At 41.2% G+C, this 14,250-nt stretch overlaps 1 protein-coding gene across 8 annotated transcripts in view; it reads right to left on the bottom strand.

Annotated features, from left to right (window-relative positions):
- The window catches only part of LOC132378352 (copine-4), a 347,486-nt gene that overhangs the window by 62,642 nt on the left and 270,594 nt on the right, over window positions 1–14,250 (bottom strand). For all 8 annotated transcript variants that reach the window (XM_059945192.1, XM_059945196.1, XM_059945195.1 and 5 more), the window contains 2 exons: window positions 10,334–10,417; window positions 6,308–6,397 (listed from right to left, as the gene is read on the bottom strand). In XM_059945192.1, coding sequence (XP_059801175.1) covers window positions 6,308–6,397; window positions 10,334–10,417 — 174 coding nt within the window. The remainder of the gene's footprint in view (window positions 1–6,307; window positions 6,398–10,333; window positions 10,418–14,250) is intronic.

Below are 14,250 nucleotides of genomic sequence, written 5' to 3'. Positions count from 1 at the left end.
ATGATAATATCTTGAAGGATAACAGAATTTTCAGTGCTTTAAAATAATAACTGTTACTATTAAAAAAAGCTGTATTTTATTCATTTAATTTTCAGTGTTTTAAAAGACATTTCAATAAATAGCTAAATACCATGGGACTTCAAAGACAGATATTTTGTTATAATGCATTTGTTCATTTTCAATTGAAATTAAAGCACATGTTTTCTACATATCCCATGATATTTTATTTTCTCTTATGAGGTGTATTACCAAAACACTCGTCCATCTGCTCCTGGTCCGGCCCCCCTGTCAAATTTTAGAACCCTTTGTGTCCCTCAAGTCAAAAAGTTTGCCCACCCCTGAGCTAAAGGGTTAACTCGAGGGACTTAGTGATTTGATGACCAGCATGGACTCAGTGAGCTAGGAGGCCTGTTTCCACACTACGTGGTGGTGTACTACACACTGCAGTGCTGTCCAGCCCTAGCAAAGAATATTACTGAGACAGAGATGGGGTGAGACCAGGAAGTGATTTGAAAACAAGGAGGAGAATTTTTAAATCAAGCATTCCTTGACCAAGAATTAGTCTATGTCAATGGGTAAATGGGTACTGGTGAAAATTAGACCATGGACAACAAAGTTTTTGCTGATCCTTGGTTTATAGTCTAGTCAAAGTGGAAGAGATGAGATTTCTGCAGCAATTGTACTGAGACTGGTGTACCACAGGGTGATGTCGCAGAGATGGGAATCAGCTGTCCCAATGAGGGATATGGCCTAAATTTAACTTGGGGTGAAATTTAACATCATTACTTATACAGTCTGAATCAATTTCTCATTTTTATGTGGTTTAACAAAATCACAACTCCAAACCTTCAGCGTAAATTCATACTCATTGGGTGAACTTGCCACACAGCATATGATAGGTAAGTGCGAATGAAACGAGATATTTTCAGAGGAAACAAACGACACTGCAATAGAACTTATTACCTCCCAGCCCCTGGTAGGGTAGGAACTAGGGCAGCATGGTAGCGTAACACTGTTACAGTGTCAAAGATCTCCAATCGGGGTTCAATTCCCACCAACGTTTGTAAGGGGTTTGTACATTCCCCTCATGCCCGCATGGGTTTCCTTTGGGGGTTCATATTTCCTCCCATGTTTCAAAGGTGTATGGTTAAGGGTGTTGAGTAGTGGGTATGCTATGTTGGTGCTGGAAGAGTGGCGGCACTTGCAGGCTGCCCAACACAATCCCCACTGATTAGATTTGATACAAACAATGCACTTAATTGTATGTTTCTGTCACATTCCCGACTCGGCTGCACAGTAGATTCAGCAATTGCGCTCATGAATATGCATGTCAGATAATTATTATTTCATTATGGCTGTATTTAACTCCCCCCTTTTCATGGTTGAGACTTGAGCAAAGCACAGCGACGTTGTGCTGCCTGCTTGCATTCAGCCTTGCCCAAGAACAGTGGACTGTCGAGCCAACTGATGCTGAGAACTAGCAATATTCATCGTATATTTGGATATTCCTTACTGCCGCGGTGTTGGCGTCTAGTTTTCTGCTTGAGAGTTCTATTTAACGGCCCTGTTTGGCCTAATGTTTTTTTTTGCTGTCTGTTCATCTGGATATGACCCAAGTGCAGAGAGAGAGACGCTGAAGTGGTCGATAGTTCACAGACTTTAATACAAACAGTATTTTAAGGGAAAAAGAAAACAATAAATGTTAGGCCAAACAAAACGGCTAACTAAAACTCTCAAAGAGAAAACTAGATGCCAACACCGCGGCTGAAAGGAATATCAAAATATAAAACAAGTTTCGCTAGTCCTCAGCGTCAATCGACTCGACAGTCCACTATTCTCAGGTAAGGCTGAAGGCAAGTGGGCAGCATAACATTGCAGTGTTTCTCTCAGGTCTCAACAAGTGCTACAAAGAAAAGAAGGGAGTTAAATACAGCCATAATGAAATAATAATCATCTAATCATGCATATTCATGAGTGCAATTGCCAAATCTGCTGCGCAGCCAAGTCAAGGTTGTAACAGGTTTGGTATTTTGATGTACGTACCAAAAAAAAGCTAATCTTTTAGGGTGATTTAGAGTAGACAGTGGGTACTAATGCGCAATCATTTGTCAGTTAGCAATTATTGAACAAATTAAATAGATGATGATAGCAATCAGTCTTTGGAGAAAAAGAACTGCTGTATCTTCTGCTCAGCAGAAACAATGATGAATAAAAGAAATAGATAGGATATTATTTTTAAAAATCTTATGATTAGAAGGCTGAGATTAGCCATCCATCAGCAGAGTATTCTGTGGTACATGAGGAGATGAGACTGGCCTTGAAGAGATCTGCAAATGCATATCCACAAACTTTTGAATGTGGTCAGAGCAGTTAAGGAGGTTGCTAAAAGGATCAGGTGATCCTTGGTTCTATGTATTGTTACGAATGTGCTCCCGCTCTGAGGGGCCGAAAGGTGCGGGGTAGCCCCCTCCTTTGTGAGAATCACAAGAGCACTATTAAGTCAGTTCAGGAGACCCAGGAAATGAGAGAAAGACATGCAGAATCCACAAAGAGTTGGAATGTGTCCTGGCCTCTGAAAGGCAGAACCATTGATACCGGCTGTTGTCTCTTGGAGACGGGATTGTGTATTGAATCCTGTACGATGCATCGAAGCCCCAGGCAATGAACCGAGGGGGAGGTTGGTGGAGGGATTGCATCATCCCCAACCTGATTGGCATCTGAGATCCTGTGTGTCAGGATAAAAAAAGGGTCTGTGGGAACAGCCCCTCAGACGCACCAGAAGAAACGCTAGCGATCTCGTAATAGCGAAAGCCGGTGGGAAGGCCACGTGCGTCCATTTCCATTTGTCCCGGAATCGGTGGTCCTTTACCACGGAAGAACGGTTTTTAGCTAACAACGGGGAAATCAACTCCCAACGACTCTCGAAGGATTGACATCATAAAAGGAATGGGCAAGTTTTAACCCGTCTTTCTCTCCAACCAGAAAGCTGCAGCTTGAATGAACTAAAGTGACTTTTATATTTCCATTGGACAATACATTATCCCCTAGACAATGACAGAGCTATTCCTTATTGATTATTATTATACCCGCGCTTTTAGATTTAGTATTGACGACGTATATTATCTGTATGTTTGCATTGATATTATTTTTGTGTATTTTTATCAATAAATACTGTTAAAAATAGTACCATCAGACTTCAACAGACCTCTCTATCTTTGCTGGTAAGTGACCCAGTTACGGGGTACGTAACAATATAAAGATTTGGGAAGATAATGTTATGTTTGGGAACTGGTGTTAAACTCATGCATATGTAATGGTTATTGGTTACATCTTCAGTATCTGCTGGTGATAAGCAGTACAATTATCCATAGGTTACAGATGGTTAAAAGCTGGCATATGCCATGAAATTTGTTGTTTTGCAGCAGCAGTACATGCCATACCATGTAGTACTGCCCCAAAGCAACAAAGTTCATGACAAATGCTGGAGGTATCATACCCGACTGATTCTGGAATGGGAATGGTGGGGGAGATCTCACTTTCAACAATTTTGGAAGAAATTGAGAGAGGATGAAATATCAATTAAGGACCTTGTATTGCGTTGTTTTGCATTATATGAAGCAGTACATCCTGACTGAGGAAGGACAGATTGCAAAGCAGAAAAGAATAGCAGAGTGATAAACGTGGCCCTCAGAGTTCATTAAAGCCAAAACTGCTCCTTCCGGAGCTAGCAGTCCAGGTTTACGTGTCAAGTTAAGAATGTAGAAAATATGGCCGGTGGCTTATCTGAATGAGGTGATACTGCTGATCAGATGCCCATACTAGTGGAAAATGATAAAGAGCATGAATACTGAACATCTGAGCTGCAGATGGAGGAGGAGCAGAAGACCAAGTGTCTGAGGTACATCCATACTCAGCAGCTGCCGGGGACCTATGACTGAAATACTGAATGACTTGAACTCAAGTAGTGTAAATAATTTGCAGCAGTAGTAGAAGCATTGAAGGGGTAACACAGATGTTTGAATATTTGGTTGATGGACCCTAATTGTTCATTCGGCTGTGAATCGCTAACTTGGCCTTGTCTAAAGAATTGAAGGGTTGGAAAATACTCCGTCCCTGCAAGTGAGAATTTTATTCCCAATAAAACAAACCCAGTCATTTAAAGTATTACAAAACAGTGCACAGACAACTGCATCTCAAGAAGGATATCAAGGTCTTGAATAAGTAGTGGATGAAATTAACTGAGGTTATTCATTCACAAACTAGAGAAAATCTGCAGATGCTGGAAATCCAAGCTACACAATTTTTTTGTGTCCTGCTGAAGGGCCTCGGCCGGAAACGTCAATTGTACTCTTGTCAGTAGATGTTGCCTGGCCTGCTGAGTTCCTCCAGCATTTCGTTTGTGTAGCTGATATTATTAATTAATTTATTTAGAGATGTAGCGCAGAATACATGTGAAGGGTGAACTGCCCAGATAGAATTTGAGGTTGTTCCCCCTGTGCAGAGAAGCTAAAAAGGGATATTTGATAAAAATGTGCAAAATCATGAAGAGCTTAATTAAGTAAATAAGGAGAAATTAAAATAGTTGTATAATATTTCAAAGAGTTGTTACAGACATAATGGACCAAATATCCTACATCAATATTGTGTTATTCTATATTTTCACCATTCTGTTTATTGTGAGATTTGCAAGACAGTACTGGAGGCAGCATGTAGTTAAGATAACCCAGAACTTGTGTTTCCCTGTAAAATGATAAAACTCCTTGAGAATGATAAGGGATAAGAAACCATTTTGAAAGAAATATGGAAAACAACAGTCCAAGTATTTTATTTGTAGAACTGACAGACAAGTTCCTTTCTACACTGTCCCAAAATGACCTCATATAAAAGAAAGACTCACAACTCTAGATTTCTTTCACAATATCCCAAGCGGCTTTACAGCCAATCAAGCAGCTCTGAACTGCTGCTAATGGTGTATAAGTAGTTATCTGCTGCTGTTACTGGTGTATATTGTAGAACATGTAGCTGGCAATTTGCACGTCACTTGTTCCTGCAGATTTTTGCAATGGCAACACACAAATAAATATTGGCCAGCATTCTGGGGATAGCACCCTCCCCCCATTCTGACAGGCAAGTGAGAGATTTGGCTTCAAATTTTATCTGAAAAATAGCACCTTCCACAGTGTAGCTAACACTCAATCTGCTCTGGAGTGTCAGCCAAGACATTTCCACTGAATTCTCTAGAGTGGGTATTGAACCTACAACCTCCTGATGTCAAGAGACCAGTGATCCCTACTGTGCCATGGCTGACACTGAAACATGCAGCTTATACATGGACTTTCTCATTAATCATTGTGGTTAAGCAAGAAAGCACAAGCATTAAATCAACAGTGCGTGGCAAGTCATCAAACATTGTTTCCCCCGAGAACCCACTACTACAAAATGATTTTGTGCAGAAGTTGGGCACAATAGAAAGTAAGTATGCCGAGACCGAGGTCAGGAGGTTATTCGGGAGAGAGGGCCAATGGTTGAGAGTTTGACTGGGGTCTCAATTGTTGGGTGACCAGAGAGTAATGTATCATGGGCAAGGTGCAGATGAGTAGCTGGGCTCCAGGTTAAAAAAAGTCAAGGACATTTGAGGAGTTGAGAATAGAATGAAAACGCAATTATGCTAAGTATGCCATTCACCTCTGAAAAGCGTAACATACAGTAATTATTGAGTGGGAAATAATGTCACTCCATTCACCTCTGAGGTGAAACACACCAACACAAGCCTAATTCACAATCAGGAAAGACTGCCTAAATTTCTCGAGTGACATGATTCACCTTGTAAGTCATCACAATCATGTTACAAACTGGAACTAATTGATTCTTGTATGCGCAACACTGGTAAACAAAACAGCGCCAGGCACCTGAATCTCTTAGCTATTATCTTTCAAGTAGTTGATGTTTATCTCCAGGAGGACCAAGCCACTCTCTGCTCTTCATCAGGAGCAGTGTGAGCAGCTGGTAGTCTTGAACTGCTCTCGTCCGTACACTCCCTCAGGGCGGCTAGGCTTGGTATGGGCTAAAAGTGTTTGACCAGAGTCTCCTCTGCTTCTGCCTACAGAAACTGGAATCATGCAAATGGGAGAACGATGCTGCTAATAAGCTTTCAGCAAATAGCGATGCAGATCTCACAAACTGTACTTATACACGTCAACACAAATACTGTGCATTAAAATTAAAGATAAAATCATTATGTCAGAAATAAACCCTATCTCAGTCCCATCAGCAACCATTACACCAAAATTCTTTGTGATAAGCTTACCTTTAGTTTGCGATCATGATCCCCACTGCAGAGTGAATTTACAGAGACTTTGAATGCTTTCCACATTGGGTTTAGGTTGTTCATGATGACCTATGAAAGTAGGAAATCTTTTTTAAAAACTCAGATCTAATACAGTCACATATAATCTGGTGAACATTTTCATATCTTTGCTGGCCAGCTACGGCGTCAGTGGGCTGCACTATCAACGAGACAAGATATTTTGGGTTCAAGTCCCACTCCGGAGATTTAAGCACAAAAATGTAAACTGGCTTTCTGGAACAATGCTGAAGACACTCAAGAGTGTTGGACTCAGTAAACTGAGGACGTTACCTTTCTACTTAGGTGGACATAGAAATTTCTACGAGAATACTTCTGAGAATAAAAGGAATGGTGGTAGAGGTAGATGGATTAGGGACAATTGAGAGAATCTTAGATAGCACATGAAGAACTGTGAGAGTGAAGGATTAGAACAGGGGTTCCCAACCTTTTTTATGCCATGGACCCCCACCATTAACCGAGGGATCCGTGGACCCCAGGTTGGGAACTCCTGGGTTAGATTGACTTTAGGGTAACTTAAAAGGTCAGCACAACATCATGGGCCAAAGTGCCTGTACTTTTTATGTTCTATGTTATATAAAACGGACAGTTACTTCTTCTATCCTGGCCAAATTCAATTCCTCATCAAGATTCATTAAAAATAAAGCAGATGATGTGATTTGAGGAAACTTGTGTGTAGATTGGCTGCTGCACTCCCCCCAGTACCAGAGCTGGTTGTGAAAAGAACTTGGAGGTGACCAGAGAGCTTTCGTTGAAATAGAAGTGATTACTTCTCTGATTTACTAGCCTAGTCTGGGTCAGCAATATGAAAGCCACTACAACTGAGGTGTTGTTGAATAGCGTAAGAATGTGCTCCATCAACACCTTCAATCTGTCAGGTTTTGGCAAGTGTTTCGGGTGCGGTTGTGTTATCACTCCTCATTTTTGTAGACAAGTTTAATTAGGAGCTCTATTCTGGACTATCTAGAGCTACACATTCAATATTTTAATTAGTCTCCAGCTACACAAAATCATGACTCATATAATACTATAAAGATTAAGGGGGGAGGGGGAGATGAGATCAGATTTGCAAATGCTGAACAGTTGTAAGGATACCAGCTGCTGGCTGTAATTGTCAATGCACGAACAGAGGTGTGTTCAACCAGAGGCTGTGATATTTAATTTCCAAGATCAGACATAAATTTATCCATATAATGTTTCTCAGCATTATGTATGTAAAAGAATCAGGGCTGCTAGGAACATTCCCTTCTGGAGAGACTGACAAATAAGGGGTGACGTTAATTTTTGTTTTGCCTGCCCTAAATGATCCATTCCTCCCTCAAGGTGGTAACCTAGTGCAGAAACATTTGTGGTACTGCTGGTGCTGTTGGATTTCTCCTTCACATGACCATTCTGCATGAGCGAGATTGATAATACGCTTCCACACTTTACAAAGACAGATGAGATCAGGCAGACCACAGAATGATTTGGAAAATGAGGAAGGCACACACTTACATGGAGGTGGGCACCAGGTTATGTAAGGGGTCCCTTCCCATGAACAGTTTGTCATTTTGTCAATCTTCCTAAGGAGATTGAGGCAAGCAAGTTTCACACCCCTCCTCCCCGCATCTTAACGGCGTTCTACAGAAGCACCATTGAGAGCGTCCTGACAAGCTGCATCTCCATCTGGTCTGGGAGCAGTCGAGCATCGGCCCTGAAGTCCCAACAAAAGATTGTGAGAACAACTGAGACGATCATAGAGGTCTCCCTACCATCCGTCAGGGACATTTATCAGGAGTGCTGCATCCACAGGGCCCTTAGTATTATTAAGGATCCCACCCATCCATCCAGCATCCACTTTGACTTTCTGCCCATCAGGCAGGAGACTATGATGCATAAAAACAAGAACTCTCAGGATGAGAAACAGCATTTTCCCCAGGCTACTAGGCCTCTGGACTCTCTGCCTCATCATGTTCAAAGTGTCACTGGTTAATCCATTTTGTATCTTACAATATTTAGTATTAATGTACTTTAATTTGTTATTTATGTGTGATTCATCTGTAGATTTAACCCTTACCTTCATAAGTTATTGTGTGTTATGTGTGTTTTATAGGTTATGTGTACTACCATGCTTTATACCCTGGTTTGGAGAAATGTTGTCTCATTTCTATATACATTATATGATTACATATGTTATGTACATGTATATAGTTAAATGTCAATAAACTTGACTTGATACTTAATAAGCAGTTCACAGGTCTGAAATGTGGTTATGAAGCAAGTTCCCAAGTGCCAGGAGATGCAGCTGGCCAATCCATATTCCCTAGTCTCCCAAGCACTTGCTAGTATCTATGGGCTGTGTGCAAGTCAGGTGTTCATAAGCTAGATATCATTCAGGTGATGAATGAAGAACCTTCTGAAGTAACATCACTTTGGTGATGGAGGACATGCATGAGTCAGTTTGTGGGCATCAGGTGCCCAACACGACAGCACAATAACAACCAGATAATATTGTACAAGGCATTGGTAAGGCCGAATTTGGAGTATTGTGTACAGTTCTGGTCACCGAATTATAGGAAAGATGTCAACAAAATAGAGAGATTTACTAGAATGTTACCTGGGTTTCAGCACCTAAGTTACAGAGAAAGGTTGAACAGGTTAGGTCTTTACTCTTTGGTGTGTAGAAGGTTGAGGGGGGACTTGATAGAGGTATTTAAAATTATGAGGGGGATAGATAGAGTTGACATGGATAGGCTTTTTCCATTGAGAGTAGGGGAGATTCAAACAAGAGGACATGAATTGAGAATTAAGGAGCAAAAGTTTAGGGGTAACACGAAGGGGAACTTCTTTACTCAGAGAGTGGTAGCTGTGTGGAATGAGCTTCCAGTAGAAGTGGTAGAAGCAGGTTTGATATTGTCATTTTTAAACAAAATTGGACAGGTATATGGACAGGAAAGGAATGGAGGGTTATGGGTTGAGTGCAGGTCGGTGGAACTAGGTGAGAGTAAGCGTTTGGCACGGACTAGAGGGGCCGAGATGGCCTCTTTCCATGATGTAATTGTTATATGGTTATAATATGTGACATTGAAGCTGATCCAGAGGTAAACATCATCCAGGCCAACCAAGTTAGCTTTCCGGCTCTGATCTGAAATAGTGGCCTTGAAATCTGCTTCTACTTTAGGGGACAAGCACCACTCAGTTTAATATCTCAACCAAAATGCAGCATATCAGAGAGTACAATATTCCATCAGCACCCTTCAGGATTATCAAATTAATTTCTTTTTTATGGTCAATCCTGTGGAGTAATCTTTGAACCCACAAAACTTTAACTTGTGTAGAATGTATAGGCAGCCAGGCTAATCTAAATATAGCTTTAAAATAATTACCTTCATCTTAAGTAACAGCTCTATTATTATTGCAGGATTTTTAATGGAGAACATTTTTGCACTTTACTGATGTATAACCTGCTCCTTCTTCCAACTGTTAATAATTAAGAGCAACTGAATGCTTTGCCACTTCCTGTCCATTGTCATCATTAATCCCCACCTTCATCCGCAAAAGATTCACGTGTGTTTAGATCATTACATTTACATGAATTCTCCTGTAGTTCCCAGAGGATTGCTGGCTCTATTGGTGAGAAGACCTTCACACCCTTTGATTGAGATTGGCTGGTTTCCCTATGGAGATGGGCACAATTTCTGAGAATATTTCAAATAATAAATTACTACTGGCAATTCAGGCAAGGTCAAGATTTCATTCTGATTAATGTAAGTGAATTTGTTGCCAGCTTCCATGTTGCTTTTAAGCTATCTTCAAGGCATGAACTTAGTCTAAATGGTTGCAAGTGCACCCATGCTTAGTAGCAGGGTAGGTCATGATCATGAGGTTAATATCAAAGCTGGAGAAAACCATTTCCCACTTCTATTGCCTTACAGTCCGCAAGTTGCTACGTTAGAGCTTAATTGAACAACAGATCAGCAAAGACAGTACCTCTGTCCTGTGCACCAGTTGTTGCGTTCCATCGTCATTCATCCTGAAGATTTCCAGAAATGGGTCTGATTTGCTGAAGAAGTCCTGAAGAAGGCAATTTCAACCTTACTCACATGTAACAAGCACACTCCGGCCAAATCAACTCAATTGTGCTTCAGTCGCATGCAAATACAAGGATATTAGAATTGGTAACTGCAACTGGTATCTAGGGTTCTAGGGTTCAAAGGTTCAAACATTCATTTTATTATCAACATCTGCATGCAGAATACAACTCTGAAATTTGTCTTCTCCAGATAGCCACAGAATACAGAAAACCCTATAAACAGTTGAAAGAAAAAAAAACAAAAACTTGCAAACCCCAAACGCCCCTAACCCCTCCTTCACGCAAGAACTAGATCTCCCAAACCCCCAGCCCAACATGAAAAAAATAGCATAGACTCCAACAGTTTCAAAAACAAAATTAAGATCAAAAGAATAATTAGAAGATGTAGAAAAGCTGAAATGATTGACTGTCTTGAAGATGTCCCCCGAGGAATCGTTGTTTGCTGGCACCATCACATTATATTTGACAAAACACCTTCTGCTCCCCGTATGAAACCTTCAGAACTGCACTAGTATCTCATGCCACTGTCAATCCTCCCTGCAAAGGAATATTGTGTCTTGAATGGTGGGCAGATCTTTGTTGCTGGATTCTCTCCCCTGGGCCACCCTGATGACCTTCGACAGCTCACTACTGTTAAATATTCATGATAGTCAGAGACATTTAAATGCAGCTGACTTGGATTTAAATAATTAAAAGAATAAAAGTAATTAAATATAAATTGTTAATTATATATTCAATAGTAGCAAAGTAACTGCAAATATCAATTAAAATAAAGAAAATCAAACAAAATAGTGACCTGAACTTACCATTTTAAAAAGCCCCATTGAAACAAGGGTTAGTGTAAAGCTGAAGCCACTCACAGAGTCATAGAACAGGACAGAACAGAAATAGGCCCTTTGGCCCATCTAGTCTGTGCTGCGCTATTTAAACTGCTGACTCCCATTGACCTGCACTGGGACCATAGCCCTCCATACCCCTACCTTCCACGTACCTATCCAAACTTTTCTTAAATGTTGAGCTTGCAAGCACCACCTGCGCTGGTAGCTTATGTCACATTGAGTGAACAAATTTCTCCTCATGTTCCCCTTGAACTTTTCACCTTTCACCTTTAGCCACAATCTTTATTTGTAGTCCCACCCAACCTCAGTGGAAAAACACCTGTTTGCATTTACCTTATTTACATCACTCATAACTTTGTATACCTCAATCAAACCTCCTCTTAATCTTCCACATTTCAAGGAATAAAGTCCTAACCTATTCAATCTTCCAATAAAACTCTGATCCTCCAGACCCAGCAACATCCTTGTAAAATTTCTCTGTACTCTTCTGACCTTATTTACATCCTGTATGTAGGTGACCAAAACTGCACACATTACTCCAAATTAGGCCACAACAATGTCTTACCTCATCTCATCTCCTGTACTCAATACTTTGATTTATGAAGGCCAATGTGCTAAAAGCTTTCTTTACGATCCTATCAATCTGTAATGCAACTTATGAATTATGGAGCCGTATTCCCAGATCCCTTTGTTCAACTGCACTCATCAGTGCCCTACCATTCAACTGTGTAAGACCTACTGGAAGGGCAAAACTACACAATTGTCTGCATTAAATTCCATCTGCCATTTTCTCAGCTGGTCCAGATCCCACTGCAAGCCATGATGGTCTTCCACAGTGTCCTCTACACCTCCAGTCTTGGTGTCATCCACAAATTTGTTGATCCTGAGTTATATACCAAAAATAGTTCCATAGCAGAGTAAGATCAGACACTGCTGCTTAACATGAGAGTGTTGGCCAGAAAGAATGACAATCTACAAATCAGTGAACGCAAATGAATCAAGGACAGTGGAAGCAGACAGATGAATTGTCTTTGTTCTTGCTGTGTGCTTGGGGATGGAGGCTGCCATTTTGTGAAGACACTCTATTCTCCATTTTGTGAGTTTGACATGCTGGGCTTTATCAATGTTTTAAAGAAGACACAATGATACTTCAGGTAATCTGCGGGACTGGAGACCATTTCAAAATAAGAAGTTGTTTGTGAGGTTTTCTTTGGTTGGCTATAACATGCAAGTTCGTGAATGTTGGGGTTGGTGTCTGCCTGAAGTGATTCAAGCTCGTTGCTGATTGAGAACAAACAGCCATAAATTATCGACTGTCACTTGATGGGAAAAGGGCAATAAATGATGTAACTAAACATGTTGATGAAGGTAGTGCAGTAGATGTAGTGTATATGGATTTCAGCAAGGTATTTGATAAGGTACCCCATGCAAGGCTTATTGAGAAAGTAAGGGTGCATAGGATCTAAGGGGACATTGCTTTGTGGATCCAGAATTGGCTAGCCCACAGAAGGCAAAGAGTAGTTGTAGGAGGCGTGGAGGCCAGTGACCAGTGGTGTGCCACGGGGAACTGTTCTAGGACCCCTACCCTTCGTAATTTTTATAATTGATCTGGATGAGGAAATGGAGGGATGGGTTAGTAAATTTGCTGATGACACAAAGGTTGGAGGTGTTGTGGATAGTGTGGAGGGCTATCAGAGGTTACAGTGGGACATTGATAGGATGCAAAACTGCACTGAAAAATGGCAGATAGAGTTTAACCCAGATAAGTATGAGGTGGTTCATTTTGGTAGGTCAAATAGGATGGCAGAATATAGTATTAATGTTAAGATTCTTGGCAGTGTGGAGGATCAGAGGGATCTTAGGGTCCAAGTCCATAGGACACTCAAAGCTGCTGCACAGGTTGACTCTGTGGTTAAGAAGGCATACGGTGCATTGGCTTTCATCAATCGTGGGATTGAGTTTAGGAGCAGAAAGGTAATGTTGCAGCTATATAGGACCCTGGTCAGACCCCACTTGGAGTACTGTGCTCAGTTCTGGTTGCCTCACTATAGGACGGATGTGGAAACCATAGAAAAGGTGCAGAGGAGATTTACAAGGATGTTGCCTGGATTGGGGAGCATGCCTTATGAGAATAGGTTGAGTGAACTTGGCCTTTTCTCCTTGGAATGACGGAGGATGAGAGGTGACCTGATAGAGGTGAATAAGATGATGAGAGGCATTGATCGTGAGGATAGTCAGAGGCTTTTCCCCAGGGCTGAAATGTCTAACACAAGAGGGCACAGTTTAAAGGTGCATGGAAGTAGGTGCAGAGGAGATGTCAGTAGTAAGCTTTTTACGTAGAGTGGTGAATGCATGGAATGGGCTGCCAGCGATGGTGGTGGAGGCGGATACGATAGGGTCATTTAAACGACTTCTGGACATGTACATAGAGCTTAGAAAAATAGAGGGCTATGGGTAACCCTAGGTAAATATTAAGGTAAGGACATGTGCAGCACAGCTTTGTGGGCTGTCGGCTTTCTATGTTTCTGTTTCTAAGTGGACGCTGGCTTGGAGCAGAGTCAATACCGAGGTGTTAAAGGACAGGCACATGACCTGTGGCCAATGACACTGGAATGCGATATTTGAATTGATAAGGAATGGATATAAAAGTGGACTCTTCGTGTGTGCTAGCAGTGTTAACTTTGAAGAATAACCATCGCAAGTGTGAGCAACTCTGCGTGAAGCACGTGGCAAGCAATTCGGGACAACGAGGAACGCCTGGCCAGCATAAACTCCTTTGCCCAGGTAATATCTTTGCTATTCTTTGACTATTCAGGAGTGTCAGGGATACTTAGCGGGTGTGCACACAAGGTATTTGGCATATGAATTCACATACTTGTTAGTTTAAACAATAAAGGAACTTGTCAGTAAATACAGATCTCTCTGTGCCTCTCTAATCATTGTTATATTTTTTCACAGCAATGGGGAATCCATGG

This window comes from Hypanus sabinus, chromosome 20, assembly GCF_030144855.1.
Source record: "Hypanus sabinus isolate sHypSab1 chromosome 20, sHypSab1.hap1, whole genome shotgun sequence".
NCBI lineage: Eukaryota > Metazoa > Chordata > Chondrichthyes > Myliobatiformes > Dasyatidae > Hypanus > Hypanus sabinus.
The sequence above is the reverse complement of the archived record's forward strand: the minus strand, read 5'-3'. Positions and strand labels throughout refer to the sequence as shown.